Source organism: Pristiophorus japonicus, chromosome 6 (genome assembly GCF_044704955.1).
Source record: "Pristiophorus japonicus isolate sPriJap1 chromosome 6, sPriJap1.hap1, whole genome shotgun sequence".
NCBI classification, from domain to species: Eukaryota; Metazoa; Chordata; class Chondrichthyes; family Pristiophoridae; genus Pristiophorus; species Pristiophorus japonicus.
In genome coordinates, this window is record NC_091982.1 from 41798732 (window position 1) to 41818694 (window position 19963).

Here is a 19963-nt window from a genome sequence, read left to right on the forward strand (position 1 = left end):
TATATAGAGCCTTTCACAATCACCGGACGTCCCAAAGCGCTTTACAGCCAACGAAGTACATTTTGTAGTCACTGTTGAAATGTGGCAGCCAATTTACGCACAGCAAGCTCCCACAAACAGCAATATGATAATGACCAGATAATCTGCTTTTGTTATGTTGATTGAGGGATAAGTATTGGCCAAGACTCCAGGGATAACTCCCATGCTCTTCTTCGAAATAGTGCAGTGGGATTTTTTTACATCCACCTGAGAGAGCAGACGGGGCATAGGTTTAACATCTCATCCGAAAGTTGGCACTTCCAACAGTGCAGCACTGGAATGTCTGCTGAGGTTTTTGTGCTCAAGTATCTGGAGTGGGACTTGAACACACAACCTTCTGACTCCAAGTCAGGAGTGCTGCCCACTGAGCCACAGCTGACACTCTAATGTTGGTCACTAGTGTTTATTACAGACAAGTTTAGAGTTATCGAGAAAGATAACCCACACAGCACCATATTGATACCCACTGGCACCCTGGCATAGCAATTTCATGGGCTATCACACTGGGATTATGCCCACCGGTGCCCGACAGCACTGACCTGACTGGAATTTATGGGGTCGGTGGGAGGGAACCTCCCTAGGCCTCTCCCCACCCTAAGACCTCAGGTATAACCCTCCTCGGCCCTTCTGTGTTAGGAGGCTGAGCCATTAAATTTTTTAAAACTTACCCGATCTTATGTGGCCTGACACCCATGGTGGGGCTCACTTGCGCCTTTCTATAAGCCGCTACACCCTATCCCGCTGGGCGTATTGCTCTAAAGTTTTACACCAGGTACCCGATAGGCTAGGGAGTTTCCGTCCCCGAACCCTCCGCCCTCACTCTGCGTAATTGGCCAGTCCAGCGTGAACAAAGGGTCCGTCCTTTACAAGGCCGAGCGGGAGGGTCAGGGGGCAGAGTTCAGTACCCACCGTACCTGGGAACTGTCCTTTCCCTGAGCTGCTCTGCCGGAGTTTCAGCAGGAGTTCGATGGAACAGCCTGTTAGGTGACACCCAGCACTGGCCAGAAGCAACTATTTCACATTACGATACCGACAAATGTTGCTAAACTTTAACAGGAACGTCCATCCCTCCCTTCAAACACGTAATAAAATTAGCCACCTGCTCCTTCACATTGTCACTTGGTGTTAAGTTTACTGGAAATACGACATATTTAACACCACTATTATTCTGCAGTCACTGGGCCTGACCCTGGTAGCTGCTTTAGAGTGGCGTGAGGCAGCAGACAGGAGTTAGACTGCCACACTCCACACGTTCTGTACGCGGTGAGCTCTCTGAATGTGTGCTTACCTGTGCAGCCTTCTGTTGTGTTGTTGGCCTTTGCTAACATTTACAATATAAAGTGAGCCAACTGGGGCCATCTTAAACACTTCGCTTGACTGCTTTAAAAAAGCGTCTTTGCAGCTGTTTTGGTGGCAGATGAAATTTAACGCAGAGAAGTGTGGAGCGATTCCTTTTAGAAGGAGGAGCGAGGAGAGGCGCTATAAACTTAAGGGTACAATTTTAAAGAGGTTGCGGGAACAGAGAGACCTGGGGGTGTACGTGAACAAATCTTTGAAGGTGACGGGGACAAGTTGAGAAGGCTGTTAAAAAAGCATACCGGATCCTTGGCTTTATTAATAGAGGAATAAAGTAAAAAAGCAAGGAAGTTATAAATCTATGAACCTTTATAAATCACTGGTTAAGCCTCAGCTGGATTATTGTGTCCAATTCTGCTGTTCAAATTTATGACGGGTTTCGACAGAGTAGATGGAGAGAAACTGTTTCCAGTGGCAGGAGGGTCAGTAACCAGCGGACGCAGAGTTAAGATAATTGGCAAAAGAACCAGAGCGGGAGATGAGGAGACATTTTTTTATGCAGCGAGTTTTTATGATCTGAAATGCACTGCCTGAAAGGGTGGCAGAAGCAGATTCAATAGTAACTTTCAAAAGGGAATTGGATAAATACTCGAAGGGCAAACCTTTACAGGGCTCTGGGGAAAGAGCAGGGGACTGGAACTAATCGGATAGCTCTTTCAAAGAACCGGCACAGGCACGATGGGTCGAATGGCAGTATTACTGTACAATTCGATGGACATTTGTTCGGATTGCAGTATTGAGCAATGTAACTGTAGAGGGTGGGCTATAGCGTGCTGTCTAACTGAACCACGAAGAATGAACACACAGATGATGGCACAAGCGTCAATTTTATACTTTAAGGTGATTTTTTTTTAAAGAATATTCCTCTAAGGTTAAAAAAAATTGTGTTTCAGGGTAACATGGGATTGGGATTTCAAGGACAGAAAGGAGGAAAGGTAAATATAGGGCAGGGATGGAAACTGTTGCCAAATTACTTGTAACTTGCTTGTTAGCTTTAAGATTTTATATTCTGACTGTATTAAAGAAAATGCATTTATAATAATTAAAAATAAAACATCTGCATTTTCAGTATGTATTTTCCTGCTGTGATGCCTTTAAATTCAGTTTACAGTCACATCATTCGCACATCCAGAAGAGCATCTGGGAAAAGGGAAAAGGTGCTGAGGCCCAAGAATGTTTCTCAGAGATCCACCCCACCTAGCCACCTTCTTGTCCCCTTCCCGCTCCGGAGACACATCCATTTGCCTCTTGAAGCCATTGACACTGGCCCCTTCAGTGTCCTTCCCAGGAAACTTATTCCACATGGCTATCACCCTCCTGGGTGCACAGGTTCCACCTAACTCCCCTTCTTACTTAGATAGTCTTGATTTTTAACTCCAGCAGATTGGTATTTGAATCATTTGCTACAGTGATCAATTTTGCCCTCATCAATTTTGTCAAGTTCTCTTCACAATCTTGGACATTGGATCTCAAAGTCTGCTCTAATCCGAAGACATGCCATGATATTGCCTCAGAACTTCAATTCCTGATACCCAGAATCATCTTCACTCCCCTGAGCGCCCTTTCAAGGAAGGTATTGTTTGTGTGATAAGCTAACTACAGCTGTGCACAGTACCGAGAGGTCTGACTAGTGTCTGAAACACAAACCTCTTTTGAGTTGTGCTTTGTCCTGTGCTCATCCAAGCCAGTTTCTTATGTCCTATTTCAAATGGAGCTAAACACTATGATGATGGCTTCACAGATTTCTCCATTATAATCCCTGATCTCTTTGCTGATCAGTGTACTGTACCACTGTTCCATTTAACATGTACTCCCTGTTTTAGTTCTTTGCCCCTCTAGCGACTGTTCTAAATTGACACATATTAAAATGCTATTAGCCCACTTATTTCAAAAGATATAAATCTGTAAATGCACTGATCTCTGGTCAGTATTTCTACCCGATGACATGACTGAGACATGGGAAGAGTGAATCCCTGTCCCTTTACTGCCATGATAGGAATTTCTGGGATGGCCCAACATTGCATATTCGGTAATGTAGAAAATCGCTGGGCCAGCAGCCCACTTCCTGGTCTTATCCCCTCATTTCATGAGAACAGAGATTATTTGAAAGTAATTAAGCTTAGAACATGTAACCCATTTTGAGTAAAGATTTGGTGAGTATTGTGCTTCCTGAGGTGGTAGAGGTGCCAGTGTTAGGAAATGGAATGCTTTCCCATTGCAGTCTCCCGCTGTGGATCAAGCACTCCCAGGTCAGGTGCAGCACAGTTCGATGAAGAGTAAAGCTCCCTGAGTTATGCTCCAAAATGTGCTTTGACCTCAATCTCAGAAGAGGACCTCCCTTACTGTATCAGTGAGCCGTTTGCCAATTTTCCACACCAGCCATCCTGTGACCTTACTGAGTAAGGTTCCCAACATAGTGCTCAATTCGGGCCAAATTAGGATCACTGTTGTGATGTGACTGGGCGCTCGATGGAATTATGCAGACTCATTTTGCAAAGGACCCTCAGAACCAACAGACAGAAGAGACTTTCATCCCTCTAGATGGGCTGTGTCCAAATCTAGGTCCGAAAGGTGAAAGAGCACTGCCCCACCCTATCCCTCAGGATTTAGATATTTTAACTGGTCTTCGACTAGAACATACAGTATACTGTAGGCCCCATTGCTTTTGGGAACTTTTGAATTTAACACATTAAAAACAATTTAAATCGCAGTCCATTCAATTCTTGTAAATATATGGGCTAGATTTGCACTATTCCTAGATAATGGGGGAGGAATTTCTAATCCAATTCCTTGTACAAATTTCATTCGGTTGCAGTACTACAAATGTCCAGACAGTGGTACTCTGCGGCTATCAGCTAATTATCTCAGCAGCACCACCAACAGGACACAAATGTTACTGCAGCCTTGACCGACTGATTTAAAACTGCAAGATTTGAATACCTCTGAATAAAATCAGCCCAGTTTAATGTTAGCTTGTCTGTGGCTCCTTAAATTGAACATATCATTGTAGTGCTTATCCTGAGCATTTTTGAGCAACGTGGTGAATCTTTTTTGAAATTGTAATATTGGTGATTCTTCCACTAAGTCACTGGGGCTCCCCTCTGCCGTTAAATGTTAAATAAAAGTTAAAATCGCAATAATGGGCTGTAGCAAAATGGCCGGGAATGGGGGGTGGGGAGGTTCAACCAGAAGTGTCAGGGAGCAGAGGTCAATCATGAAGTGTCAGGGGGCAGAGGTCAACCGTATTTCTCAAATCACTAGAAAGGAAAAAATACTGAAAATGCAGATACCTGATATTGAAAAAGAGCGACTGCATCCTTGTTGTCTGTGCTGTTTGGATGAAGTTTGAATAAGCAGCTAGTGGCAGCGGCAGCGTTGCTGGCCACCTTAGCCGATGTCTTTGCTCACTTTATTCTCATTTGCTTTTTAAACAGATTGTATGTGAGCCCCGTCGAGCTGCACTGACCGCGTAATCATGTCTCCGCCGGCTCTCGCTGCGATTAAAATCGCTGTTTATAATGATGCGATTCTCATGTTACGGATGGGCTTGGCAGCTCTTGGCTTTCCTGGAGTGCATAAGGGATGGTTTTCTAGACCAATATGTCGAGGAACCAACTAGGGGGGAGGCCATCTTAGACTGGGTGTTGTGTAATGAAAGAGGATTAATTAGCAATCTCGTTGTGCGAGGCCCCTTGGGGCAGAGTGACCATAATATGGTGGAATTCTGCCTTAGGATGGAGAATGAAACAGTTAATTCAGAGACCATGGTCCAGAACTTAAAGAAGGGTAACTTTGAAGGTATGAGGCGTGAATTGGCTAGGATAGATTGGCGAATGATACTTAAGGGGTTGACTGTGGATGGGCAATGGCAGACATTTAGAGACCACATGGATGAACTACAACAATTGTCTGGCGTAAAAATAAAAAAGGGAAGGTGGCTCAACCGTGGCTATCAAGGGAAATCAGGGATAGTATTAAAGCCAAGGAAGTGGCATACAAATTGGCCAGAAATAGCAGCGAACCCGGGGACTGGGAGAAATTTAGAACTCAGCAGAGGAGGACAAAGGGTTTGATTAGGGCAGGGAAAATGGAGTACGAGAAGAAGCTTGCAGGGAACATTAAGGTGGATTGCAAAAGTTTCGATAGATATGTAAAGAGAAAAAGCATAGTAAAGACAAACGTAGGTCCCCTGCAGTCAGAAACAGGGGAAGTCATAACGGGGAATAAAGAAATGGCAGACCAATTGAACAAGTACTTTGGTTCGGTATTCACTAAGGAGGGCACAAACAACCTTCCGGATATAAAAGGGGTCAGAGGGTCTAGTAGGGAGGAGGAACTGAGGGAAATCTTTATTAGTCAGGAAATTGTGTTGGGGAAATTGATGGGATTGAAGGCCAATACATCCCCAGGGTCTGATGGACTGCATCCCAGAGTACTTAAGGAGGTGGCCTTGGAAATAGCGGATGCATTGACAGTCATTTTCCAACATTCCATTGACTCTGGATCAGTTCCTATGGAGTGGAGGGTAGCCAATGTAACCCCACTTTTTAAAAAAGGAGGGAGAGAGAAAACAGGGAATTATAGACCGGTCAGCCTGACCTCAGTAGTGGGTAAAATGATGGAATCAATTATTAAGGATGTCATAGCAGCGCATTTGGAAAGAGGTGACATGATAGGTCCAAGTCAGCATGGATTTGTGAAAGGGAAATCATGCTTGACAAATCTTCTGGAATTTTTTGAGGATGTTTCCAGTAAAGTGGACAAGGGAGAGCCAGTTGATGTGGTATATTTGGACTTACAGAAGGCTTTTGACAAGGTCCCACACAAGAGATTAATGTGCAAAGTTAAAGCACATGGGATTGGGGTTAGTGTGCTGACGTGGATTGAGAACTGGTTGTCAGACAGGAAGCAAAGAGTAGGAGTAAATGGGTACTTTTCAGAATGGCAGGCAGTGACTAGTGGGGTACCGCAAGGTTCTGTGCTGGGGCCCCAGCTGTTTACATTGACATTATTAACATTGGCAAAAACAGAATTTCTATAGCATCATACTGGTGGTCATTGAACCAAATATCTGCAACCAATAGCTGCCAAGCTCCTTTTCGACTGATGCCTTTAACATGTTTTGTGCTTCCATTGACATCACACGCTCCATGTCCCAATGTGTTGCTATTTTCCACGTGATAGATGCCGTGCGCTGAATCACCCATTTCCCATCCTCCAGCTCACCTTCTCTGCTTCTGCATGTTCAGCTCACTTTAAATGCTACACCATTCTTCTGCTTCGATCTCACCAGCTGTGTGTATATATATTCTCTCAGTTACAGGGCTTGGCCTCTTGTGACAGAATCCAGACTCTCACATCTGTGACATCATTCAATCCCCTTATTTTTGTGGTTCAATTTTCGATCTTTGTCCCGCTCACTCTGCCTCCACCCTGCATTCTCACGGTGTTCGAATCCAGGCGCGTTGCACTCTCCCCCTGGTCTTCAACTCACTTCTGTTCCAGCGTCGTCTTCTTCGTCTCCTTACTTCATTCACTCTTCCTTTTCTTCTGTAATCAACGGGCTTTTAAATCTGAGCCTTGGCATTACCTGACTACCACATCGAAGCCTTGGCATTACCTTATTTCAATGCCCCTCCTATTCTTTATGACCTTTGTGGTCTCTTGCAAAATGACCTTTGACTTTTCTCCGTTTTTTTTTAATGAGAACCGTTGCCTATTTGAGGGCAGCCTCATTCCTCCTGTCACTGATGTGCTTAACCTTGCCACGGTTTAGCTGGAAACTGCACAGAGGACAAGGCCCTGTACCAGCACAATTAACCTTATTATTAATCACAAATTTTTCAGATGTTATTTATGGAAACATTTGTTAAATATGTAAAGGGGGAGAAAATCCACAACCTTTCCACTGCTTTGTCACAGAGGGTTTCTTATTTTTTTGCCTACCTTTCTCACTTGTTTTTTTTGCCCTTGGGTAGCTTCTCTCTCCCCACATGCCGTACAGCATTTCTGGCCCACGGGAATGAGCAGGTGACCCACGTCGAGTCACCGTCGGCAATGTTCTGGAGCTGACCATGACGGGGTATGGCTGAGGTCAATCCATGGTGCCTTTTTCCCCCTATCTCTGGTTAGTTCTGCAGCTTTACTGAAGATCCAGTGGAGGCAGCGAATTCACTGTGTCAGGAATCGCTGGGGCAAACCGTGAGACCTGCCACTCCGTTGCCTGGCGTGAGGACGTGACCTGGCACTCTATTGGACGGCCATTGAGATTTTTAACTTGGTACTTCTCTTTCTGAGCCCTCTGGGTTTTTTACAAAACTTTTCCTCTGGTGGTGGGAAGGTGAACCTTATTAACTTTGGGAATTGTTACTTTGGTCTGTAATACTGGAACTGTTTCTGACACTAACCATAACTAACCTTTCCCCTCCCCCCCCCCTCCCCCTCCTCCTTCCACCCTCCCTGACCTCAGGGTGATATAGGCCTCCCTGGCCCTACCGGGCGCCCAGGAACTATCCCACAGGGCTCAGGGCCTGGGATAAACATCACAATCATAGGAGAGAAGGTAACACTTGGGAGCGAGCTGTGAACTGAGATGATGGTAGTCCTGGAAGAAATGGGGCATATTGGGTACTATTCCTCTCCAAACTAAGGAGGTGCATGTTTCCTCATTCTTAAAAAAAAAACTGGGTTTATATCTTAATTGCTGGTCAATGGTTAATGAGTGGATCAGTGTAATACTTGGTCTGGCACCATAAAGTGCTAGGAGTGCTCATAATCCAGTCAGGTGGCTGTGGATTTGAGTTCCAAAGCTGAGTCTGTTACTCAATTCCCCCTGACACAGAAGACTAACTTTCATTGGCTCTCAATCTAAATGGATCAGATTACAACAGACAAGAAAACTGAAAACACGCCAACTGGAGAGGGTCTCTGATCCTGCAGAGTTAATTTCGAGCCTTCCTGTTGAAGAAAGAAAATGTCATTGTTGGGTGAGCACTTCTTCTGGAGTAAACAAGGCTAGTGTAAGAGTTCACAGATATAACCCATCCTAACCCAACGTGACCAATACTGCCCCACAGTTCAATGCCTCATTTACAACCAGGGTTGCCACAGTCCCAGGTAACCGTGTTTTGTTTGATGAAAACCATTTAAGCTTCCTTCCTGATTGCTGCACCTCAGGGAGACGTGGGTCTGCCTGGTCCTCCAGGCCCACCGCCTGCCACCGGGACGCTTGAGTTTGCTAGACCAGCTGGATTTCCAAAAGGGGACAGAGGTGAAAAGGTTTGTGGCAAAAAAAATAGGGGCAGGGGGAGGGTGAATAACATGTCAGTGTAAATATAGGCCCTCCTTCCGGAAGCAAGATGGGCCAACTCGTGGTTTAGACAATGTTGGCAGTCTTCTTTATATTAGGGCACGGATGTACATATTACGCTCATCAAGATGTCTGGTGGACAATAGGAACCTTTTCTTCTTTTTGCATCAATGTCGCCATCAGGCAATTTCAAAAGTCAGATACAGCAGAGATTAGATGCAGAGTATTAGCTCCCTGTACTCAGCCTTGCTCTTAGCCTCCAAGTACTGTTCCGAAGGGACGGGCGATGGCCTTCGTTGCCCTCAGCCATATTATCTGAATGGCGGCAGATTAGGAAAAGGGGAGGTGCAGCAATACCTGGGTGTCATGGTTCATCAGTCCTTGAAAGTTGGCATGCAGGTACAGCAGGCGGTGAAGAAGGCAAATGGTATGCTGGCCTTCATAGCAAGGGGATTTGAGTATAGGAGCAGGGAAGTCTTACTGCAGTTGTACAGGGCCTTGGTGAGACCCCACCTGGAATATTGTGTTCAGTTTTGGTCTCCTAATCTGAGGAAAGACATTCTTGCTATTGAGGGAGTGCAGCAAAGTTTCACCAGACTGATTCCAGGGATGGCAGGACTGAAATATGAGGAGAAACTGGATCAACTGGGCCTTTACACACTGGAGTTTAGAAGGATGAGAGGGGATCTCATAGAAACATATAAGATTCTGACGGGACTGGACAGGTTAGATGCGGAAAGAATGTTCCCGATGTTGGGGAAGTCCAGAACCAGGGGACACAGTCTTAGGATAAGGGGCAGGCCATTTAGGACTGAGATGAGGAGAAACTTCTTCACTCAGAGAGTTGTTAACCTATGGAATTCCCTGCCGCAGAAAGTTGTTGATGCCAGTTGATTGGGAGTTAGATATGGCCCTTACGGCTAAAGGGATCAAGGGGTATGGAGAGAAAGCAGGAAAGGGGCACTGAAGGAATGATCAGCCATGATCTTAATGAATGGTGGTGCAGACTCGAAGGGCCGAATGGCCTACTCCTGCATCTATTTTCTTTGTTTCTATGTAACTGATATTCCCCAATGCCTATTTCCCACTCTGGCCCGATCTAATGGCCTCTTTGAGTGAGACCAGCAGTTGGTGCTGAATTATTGGGCAGGATTTGCCCACTGGGGAAGACTTGCTCTAACCACGCTTCACCTAGGAACCTTACAGCCATCCACAGAGCCGTTATTCCTCTACAGTGTGAAATGAGGGAGCATTCATTGAAGTAATTTAGGCGTACAACTTCAAAATAATAATTCCTGTTATCACAGGCCCTTCCTGGCTTTTGATGTGAACTCTCTGGTTATAGAACCGGTTCTGCCCCGTTTCCCATGGAAACTATAATTTCCTTCCAAAGGACTACATTTGGACCCCAAAGCGTTGAACGAAGGGCAAGTTAAAATGATATATGTTAAAATGATATATATATACAGCTCATAATACATTTGAAACCCACCTTCTCATCACCTGTGATCTCAGCAGAGTTGCTGGTTCACATGTCTCTGAGCTTTCCAAACACGGCCTGCCTGTCTGGAATATTGCCTGAGTTGTGATTCAGTGCTGTTCCTTCTCCTCCTCCTCACCAATGGAAACAAGCAATTGCTTTCGGAACAGGAATATCCTGGCCTCCATAACACAAAAGGGCCATATTCATATATAGAACTCGCAGACCAGTAACTTTGTTTTTCTTTTCCTGTGGAAAATTGCCAGGCTTCTATGGTGGAGAGTTGTGGGCGCTGCATCTTACAGCAAAGATACACATAAGGGGAGGCTGGATAGGTACATGAGGGAGAAAGGGATGGAAGGTTATGCTAATAGGGTGAGATGAAGAGGGGTGGGAGGAGGCTCGTGTGGAGCATAAACACCGGCATGGACCTGATGGGCCAAATGGCCTGATTCTACGCTGTAGAATTTTCTATAATTCCAAGAAGTGGGAGTGGGCCTTGAGCAAGGCAGGCTGGCTCTCGAAAAACATGAATAAGTAGCACTGCTGTAAAGCAATAGTTGAGCTGCAGCTGCTGGTGGAATTGGAGAGCAAAGTCAATATTTTGCACGGAAGGGACTGATGCAGTACGGTGTACTCCCTAAATACGGAGCTACCTGAAGATGGCCAGATGCACCGCTACCTCATACTTCTCAGGATATTTGAGCAGAACACCTTGAATGTAAGTACATAGACTTCTACTGATGAGATGAATCTGGAGGGACGTGATGGTATGATACTGAGGCTGCGGAATGATTAACTGACACTACTACTGCTACTGCTGTTACATGCCTGGATGATTTTTGATTGAAAAACTGTCAACTTGAGGGAGCAAGGTAGCTCAGGAACAGGTAATGCTGTGGCCAGATATCAGGCGTATTCATTGTAAATATTCATTGTAAATGCAGTCAATGTAATAGAGAGTGGTAAGGTAGTGTACATGATGCTGAGTTTCGGACGTGGGCAGATTTCAAATGTTCCCCTTTAGATAATGCTTTGACTTCAAATGGTTATCCAATCTCCTTTCTGGTTGGAAAGAAGAAGATTAAGGGGGATATGATGAAGCTATTTGTACTAATAAGGCTCAGGGATATATCGGGTTAGTTAGTGTTATTGGTACGGGAGAGCAGAACAAGGTGACCTAATTATAAGCTGAAAAGCAGTAGATACAGGCAGGAAATAAGAAAGCATTACTTCATTGAAAGAGAGGTTGATTTTTGGAATAGCCTACCTGGGAAGATGTAGGGGCAAGTAAATTGAATCTCTTCAAAATCGAGTTGGGCAAGTACTTTGAAAAGAAACACATCATCAGTTGCAACTGCCAGGATAGCGTGAAGACAAACTAGATGGACCTATGTGCTACTAATGTCCTTGGAGGTTCTCCCAATCTCCTGCCATAGCTTCGACAGAGGATCAGTGAAAACCCTGGGGAAATGGGAATAACTGGCTGTTCACATTGTTTCTCAGGGGCCAAAGTTCCAGAGAGAGATCAGAAGAACCCCCGCTAGGAAATTCTACCCCATGGTCTTTCCCGGCCTTGAGATTTTTCATGTTTCCAAGCCCTGATGTCGTAGTTTCAGGGGCAGCTATGAGTTCAATCCTAGACAATTTGGATAATGTAGATTGGGGGATTTGTGTATGTGTTCAACCTTGAATAGTGTGTTTTGGGGCGGTATGTTTGTGTCCAATCGCAGGCAGTGTGGTTTAGGTGGGATAAGATTGATGCAATGTCTTATTTCTGACACTGCACTGAAGAGATGAAAGGTCCGAAATATAGCCTCCCGAAATGACCTCTTACCGCCAGAAAGCAGCGGCCAAGCAGTGGAGTCCAGTGGCGGCCGATTTGCGGTCAAATGGCCGCCGCTAACGAAATTCACCTTAGTGGATTTTCTGGCGGTTCCCACTTCCATCCCACTGCTGCCAATCGGTCCTAAGTGCGTAATCACAGCGCGCACTGCCGATCTCCTGCACCTCCATCCAAATTCAGCATGAAAAATCTTTGATCTGCCGCGCGGTGCCCCGGGGGCTTCCCAGCTCTAGCCCAGGGCCTGCTTTATGGGACACACCTGTGTCTGGATGTCCCATGGCGGCAATATATAGAATTCAGTCAGTATAGAATGAGACACCACACAAACTATTGGCTTTGCTGAATAAGCTATCTGAATTATCCAGAATCTGTACTGAGTCAGGACTTGATCATGGAATGGATTCGGGTTAAATATGGGGTGAGATATGGTTGGGTACCTTCTCCATGCCTATGCAATATTTATTTGGTAATGGTTATGCGTGAGGCGCTGATAGCTACCGTTGATAATGTTTAGGTGAATGACAGACTAATGCCAGACACCCAATGTGCAGTGTATATTCGTAGAAGTAATAGAACGGTTACAATGGGTTGTACAATCAATAATCCTCAGCTGAGATCAGTAAGTCATTCTGGCTATTCCCCCAATCATGTCATCGCACTCCCCAGTTTATGAAACAGAGAGGAAAGATCCAGTCTTGTTTCACGATTTGAAAGAAGTGCAGCAGCAACAGGAATCCTGTGCAGTTTTGTACATTGTTCAGTTCACACACACAGCAATACAATCATCGTGGTCTTTTCAAACTGGGCCCAATAATGGTGATGGCTACAGGCCTGTCATTGGTAGTGGTGCGAGCAATTTGAGGTGGCGAATTCAGAATATCACACAGGAAGGGCATCACACAACATTAAAGCCTATTGGGTAAAGTGTGTTTAAAAAAACAAGATAACATTTTAGTACCAATACAATCTATTGATAACACTGGATGCTATTTCTCTTTAAGAAGAGGTTGTGGTAGTAAGATTTCCTGATTGTGGGGAGGGGGGGCAGATTTTACTGTTCTGCGCGAGCCTGTGTTACTTTAGATGTTCACTCCTGTGATGCTGTTCCCTCTATGCTCCTCTCCCTCACAGGGTGATAAAGGATTACCTGGCTCTCCTGGAAGGCAGGGACTACGTGGTCCACCGGTAAAGTTTCTTTTTCTCGCGTGCTTCCAGTCTGGTTTCGTCATTGTCGGTACATTACTCTCAAAGACGGAAGGGGAGATGAGTGATGGAAACCTTGTGAATGGTCTTTGAATGCTTCCCCCTCCATGGTTTTCAGCCCTCCATTACTGAGGTGTGCTGGCTCAGTGTTGCAGTTGTTGGTAGCCCCTCATGTACCTCACCCGGGCGGCCATTTATTCTTCACCCAGGGCCAGTTAGCTGAGCGCTGGTGATGACATTGAAATTAGCGTCAGTGGGTTAGAAAAAACAAGAAATTGACCGGTATTCTCATTCACGACTGTTACCCAATAATATCTGCAGGTCACGCGCGCACTTCAGGCCAGGACTCTTCTGTGAGGCCCCATTGCCTGAATTTCCTGAGGGCTCTCCCGATTTCCCAGTGTAACCTGGGCGGAACATCGGCGTAAACGGCTGTCGCCACTGCCTCGCTGGGATTGCCTCTTGATTCCTCGCCTAAGGGAGACCAGGATCACCCCTCTTGGGGCTCACAAAAGCACTCTCGGGCGAGTTAACAGTGGGTGACGAGACTCAAGGTTTTTAGGGGAAGAGGGGAGAACATTTAAAAGAAGAATAAAAAAAGATTTCTCCAATATTGAACAAGAGGCAACTGGATGCAGCATGCACCGCATTTTCGATTTGCCCCACCAGAAGTGCAGAGTCACAAAATGACCACTATTGTAGATCTCAAATGAGACTGGGGCTGAAACACTGCATTGAGTTTTGCTGATTTGAACATGTCTTAGATTTAAAGCACCAGGTAATCTATTTAGTTGCCTCATAATGTCATAAAAGGAGATATTTGTACTGTTACTGGTGTCCGTCAGTTGTCCCTTGTGATTTACATTGTAGAATCTCTGGTTATGGAGTACCCTCAATGACTCAGTCGATAGAAACAATGCCTGTTGTGGTACTAAGCCACACATACCAGAGGGGCTAAAGATTTAATTGCTGGTCTATGGACAGTTAGCTCATTCCAACTTGTGCAGCTGGGCGAACACTGCACCTACCCTATGCTCTGCATGCAGAGTAGAGAAGGATCAACCGGGGGTACTGCTCCTGCTCACGGTGAGGATAAAATAAGGCCTGCCTGTGATGCCGGTCTGCTGGCACTCGAGGACCAATCTCCCTAATTTGTGCTGTGCCAGGGAGCCTCGCTTGCCAGGCGCACATGCCAGGTGGGCTGCCCTCAGTTTTCAGTCCATTCATGCCCATGATTTCCTGATACCCCTCGCCAGTGGACTAAACTCCCTGCTAGTAGTGCAAACATGGAAAATTAGGCCATCAACGTGAGGAATGACCATTTGGGAGGGACATTAGATTCTTTTGGAAGCATACCCAGTCATCAGTCAGTGTCTTCAGGGGAGTAGGGTGCAGTTGCTAAATGGTTTTGGTCCTGAGATACTACCCAGAGGTAATGGGTTCACATCCCACCATAGCAAGTTGTAAAGCTGACTCCAATGGCAACCAGAAAATTGACCATGGAAAAAACCTAATGTCACTAATGTCCTTCAGGGAAGGGAATCTCCCATCTTGTCTGGTCTGACCTCCATGTGACTTCACCCCACACTATATGATTGGCTTTTCATCCCCTAAATGCAGCCAAGGATGTACAATAAATGCCGCTGTGCCAATGTCACCCACATCCCAAGAACAAATTTAGAAACCTCTTCCTAATGTGATTCCGTGATTCCACGACTTCAACTCCTGTAACATCAAGATTAGGAGCAATGAGCAACATTCAAGATGTTACTGGAGCAAAACTCCACATCGTAACATGGAGAGGGAAGGGTTCTATGTAAAACATCAACATGTTAACAAGAAGCAACTAAAGGAAAGCAATAAGTGTAGCGATATCTCCCTTTATAATATTGAGGGATATGGCTCAATTTGTTGAAGCATATTTTGTTTAAGCATTGGGTTCCTTTGCTTTTGGAACCTCAGGGAGACACAATTCAGGTTGGGAATCCATGAGTAATGGCTGGAAAGGAAACTTTGAACTTGATTTATTAGCATCAAGATATTGGAAACGACTGAAGTTTCAAAGCAGCAAATCATTGTTTCACAGGCTCCTGTAGTGCTCCAGTACTTCACCCAAGTGGCTATTCTTTTGGGCGAATAAACAATGAGTGCAGTGGGCCATTTAGTCGGATGTGGGCTCCAGAACAGAGCCCATCCCTGCCTCGGCCCAATGCCCAGCTTTGCGCATTTTCCAGGAGGAGTAACAGGATAGAAATCAGGAACTTTGACTGAGGCTAGAGACTGAAGCTAACCTGATTGAAATACACCAACGCAGGCTTTCCTTTATGTGTGTCTCAGTACCACACAACATTCACTCACTGGGATCTTGCGATCATGTTATTTTAGCTGCCTGCTGTTAATTTAATTCTCTTCCTCACACTGACAGACTCAGCAACAAGATGTCATCAATGTTCCTTATTTAAAAAAATTCAAATCAAAAGAAATAGTGGGGGTGGGGGGCGCGGGGGGAGAAAGTTATAAAAAATAATTTGTAGACGTGATCAGTGGCTTAGTGGGTAAATGCACTTCCCACCCAGTGTGAGCCAGGGCCTTACAGACATCAGGTCTCGTGTTCGATGCGAGGCTTGTTGCACATTACCTGACCTCAGCTGGGACAGCAGTAGGGGTGCTATAACTGGCCTCAGTGCCCATGGACTGGGGAAGGGAAAATCCGCCAAGTTTGCACAGTTCAGTGAGTGTTGCTGGGCAGTGTTGGGGTAAGATCAGGAATGGGTTTGGTGCGATGTCCCCAGCAGAGCCCGATCCAGAAAGAATCCTTGTCTACAGAAGACGAGGGAGAAGTTTGAAAGCTGTGTTTCCTGGACAGGCTCCTCCTGCCTTTGGTCTCCGCCATTCCTGACAGTAGGTTAAAGTGACGAGTTGCTGTTAAAGTGAATTCGAGCCCTGAAATGTGACTGTTGGCTTCCTTTTTTTCCAGGGTTATTCAGATGTAAGCAGATCGAAAGGAGAGAAAGGAATCCCTGGTCTCCCAGGCCCAAGGGTAAGGAACTACAGTAAAATTGAGACATTAGATTACCGCTGTCTAAAATTTGAAAAAAAAACAGCAGCTTATCTTGTCATCGATTGGAAGAGCCCTACTCAACATCGAGTAAACCCACCAATGAGGGGAGTAGCATTGAAACCAGTGGTCCAATATTCTGAATGAGTGCGTTGATCGTGGAGCCTCACCCGCCAAGAGCAAATAGCCGGAAATCATAGGTACATTCTCTGCAAGTTTCCATGGGGAGCATGTCCGTGATTCTCCAATATGCCCTCCCTGCAGAAGGAGCTCCACACTGCGCACATTTAGGAAATAGCTATCCCACTGGGCTAGGACAGGCAAGCTCACTGTCAGACAGAAATAGCGTGACTGTTCTGATTCCCAGTCTCATGCTGAGAGAGAGGAGAATGGGAGCTGGCTTATTGGCTCTGAAGAGTATTGCAGGGCACCAACATAGATTCTGCAGCAGAGAAATGAGGTTAGTTATAAACACTGTGCAGATACATGCAACAACAACAACAACAAATGGCACCTTTAACATAGGAAAACTCCAAAGGTATTTGACAGGAACATAATCAGACAAAAAATTGACACCAAGCTAAAGATGGAGATATTGGGATATTAGGATGGATGATTCGGTAAAAAAGAGGTAGGCTTTAACGAGGATCTTAAAGGAAGAGAGAAAGGTGGAGATGTTTAGGGAGGGAATTCCAGTATTTAGGACTTAGATGGCTGAAGGCACAGCTGCGAATGGTCAGCTAAGGGAGTGTTGGATGCACAAGGGGCCAAAATTGGAGGAATGAAGTGATCTCGGAGGCTTGTAGGTCTGGCAGCGGTTACAGAGATAAGGAGGGATGAGGCCATGAAGGGATTTGAACACAAGGATGAGAATTTTAAAATGGAGACATTAGTTGACTGGGAGCCAATGTATGTTAGCGAGCACAGGGCAGATGAGTGAGCGGGATTGATGCAGATTAAGTTACAAGTAGCAGAACTATTGATGAGCTTAAGTTTATGAAGGGTGGAAGATGGGCAGTGGAGGGGTCAAGAGAAGTGTTGGTGTGGTAGTTTAATGCGAAGAGGATCATGAGATCTCCTCACACATGTTGGAGGGGGCAGGGCAGAGGAGTTTAAGGAGACAGTTGGTAGCCCAGTGTTATCTTTGTACTCCTGGATGATCCAGGAGTAGTGAACAATTTTGAAGAGGAGAGCAGGGTATGAGGTGGTCCAGCCACATCTGGCAATGAACGGCTAGATCAGTTGTGCGACATACAACATTCTAGTCTGCGCCCCTGGGACATAAGGGAGTGAGGAAGGGACCTGTACGCAGGGGAATGGCCAGGGTGGGAAGAGAGATAACGGGACGAAATAGGCCTGTGTCCCGATTTCGGGTGATAACCATCCGGGGCCAGCGTGGGGCAATTTTCCCCGCGGGGCATTAAGGAGTCGGCGCGGGGCGGTGAGAGATCACCACACACGGCAATGACGTCATTGCCGGTTGCGCGGCGATCCAGGATGCTAACCGTGGGACAGCGCCTCCCAAACCACCGGGGCAATTTCCCAGGAAGCGGTAGCGCCCCCCCTCCCCCGGGCACAAACTGCCTTGAACCCCGTTAGCGCCCACCGGAGGTGCTAACGGGGCACAAAAAAGGGGCAATTTCGCCCCCTAAGAGTTTTACTGTGGACAAGGGCATCTAAAGCAGAGGTGAAGGAGTGTCTGAGCAGATCGACAACTGCAGCTGTATCATGGCAAATAGGGGACCAAAAGCTAGACATTTGGGAGTTTGAAAATGCAGCTGTAAGTGTCTTGGGAGGAGAGCTTTTTCCAGTGGTGGACACAGAAGGAAGTGGGGTTGAAAGGGGAATGTGGGAGGCGAGGGGTATGTTAAGAAGGCTTACGGGATACTTTTCTTCATTAGCCAAGGCATAGAATATAAGAGCAGGGAAGGATAAAATACTAGTTAGGCCACAGCTAGAGTACTGCATGCAGCTCTGGTCACCACATTACAAGAAAGATGTGATTGCACTAGAAAGGGTACAGAGGAGATTTACGAGGATGCTGCCTGGATTGGAGAATTTTAGCTATGAGCAAAGATTGGATAGGCTGGGGCTGTTTTCTTTGTAACAGAGAAGGCTGAGGAGAGACTTGATTGAGGTGTGTAAAACTATGAGGAGCATAGATAGAGTGACTAGGAAGGATCTATTTCCCTTAGCAGACAGATCAATAACTGGGGGCATAGATTTAAAGTAATTGGTAGAAGCATTAGAGGGGAGTTGAGAATTCTTTTCACCCAGAAGGTGGTGGGGGTCTGGAACTCACTGCCTGAAAGGGTGGTAGAGGCAGAAACCCTCATTGTATTGAAAAAAATTACTTGAATATGCATTTGAATGCTGTTGTCAACAAGACAACGGACCAAGAGCTAGAAAGTGTGATTAGGCTTTGTCGGCCGGCGTGGACACAATGGGCCGAATGACCTCCTTCCGTGCTGTAAATTTTTATGATTCATGATGTGTGTCCCCTTAAGAAGCGCTGACAGCATTTCTGCAGAACTGCTGCGCGCACATTCTTCCGTGTGTGGTTAGGAGAGGGCGTTATGGTGTGCGGCGGTGTCCAAAATTGCAGTCGTGCGTCAAATCAGGTGTTGCACACTGATTGACGTCACGATCTGCACATTTGCCTTGGAGGGGTGAGCGCTGGCAATGGCAGCGCTATCGGCCTCTCCAAAATGGCGGCCGCCGTGTCCCACACCAGAAGTGGGTGGAAGCGAGGCGGCCGTCAATTTCTCAAGAAAAACGGCGTTAATAGTTGGCACTAAGGTAGGGAATTTCCTGATCAGACTATTTCTAGTGATTGAAAGGCGTAGAACAAGAGGTCATAGCTATAAGATTAAATGTAAGAGATTAAGACATTTTTATCTATCGGGTTCTAAGACTGGAATGCATGTGCGGAATTAGTGATTGAAAGAGGCCATGTCAACTCTTAAGAATAGGTTAAATAGTTTGTTGAAGGAAAAAGGAAGAAAGGGATATGGGAACAGGTTGGGCACATGGGATCAGGACAAACCTCTTATGTGGAGGATAAACACCAACAGGGACTGGTTGAGCTAACTTGGCCTGTTTCTGTATTATAATTGATATCTAATTCTTCGAAATTTTCATCTGCAACAAAGGACAACAGCTGTCTGGCCCAAGCACTGCCCAATCTGAGGCTTTAGCAGATCTAATGGCCCTGGGCACCAGAAAGTGGTCACCCTTCCCATGGTCCCACCACAATGGGAAGGCAGTGCAGTAACCTTTTGTCAAAATGTTCAGTTGGATATACAGTAAGCCATCAATAGCATGAGAAACTTAGTGGAAAAAAGAGCGAGCCCAGTGGTTAGAAATCCATCCTGAGGTGCAGCGTAGCTGAAACTGTTCCACCTTACACAAACAACATCGTTAGACCTCAGAATAGTTCAGCTTGGCTCATATTTTGAACCTAAATGATTCATCACTTTTCTTGTGAGTTCCAAAGAAGCCCATCAGATCCTAGCTCCAAAAGCAAATAGCATAAGACTGAAGCAAAGCAGGCTTATGATCACATTTGTAAGGTCTTGGGGAGCTCAGGTAATGAAGGCTTACCTATTATATTACACTATTTTATAAAACTTTTATACCATGCTGTGTAACTTTCCAAGTTGACAGTGCTGG

General features: G+C 45.7%; 1 protein-coding gene across 5 annotated transcripts in view; it reads left to right on the forward strand.

Moving 5' to 3' along the window:
* Positions 1-19963, forward strand: part of col4a6 (collagen, type IV, alpha 6) — a 575180-nt gene that overhangs the window by 371976 nt on the left and 183241 nt on the right. For 4 of the 5 annotated variants that reach the window (XM_070882795.1, XM_070882794.1, XM_070882793.1 and 1 more), the window contains exons 12-15: positions 2289-2330; positions 8572-8673; positions 13162-13215; positions 16211-16273. In XM_070882795.1, coding sequence (XP_070738896.1) covers positions 2289-2330; positions 8572-8673; positions 13162-13215; positions 16211-16273 — 261 coding nt within the window. Of the gene's footprint in view, positions 1-2288; positions 2331-7864; positions 7958-8571; positions 8674-13161; positions 13216-16210; positions 16274-19963 lie in introns of all 5 variants that reach the window. The other variant, XM_070882796.1, reaches the window with a different exon arrangement.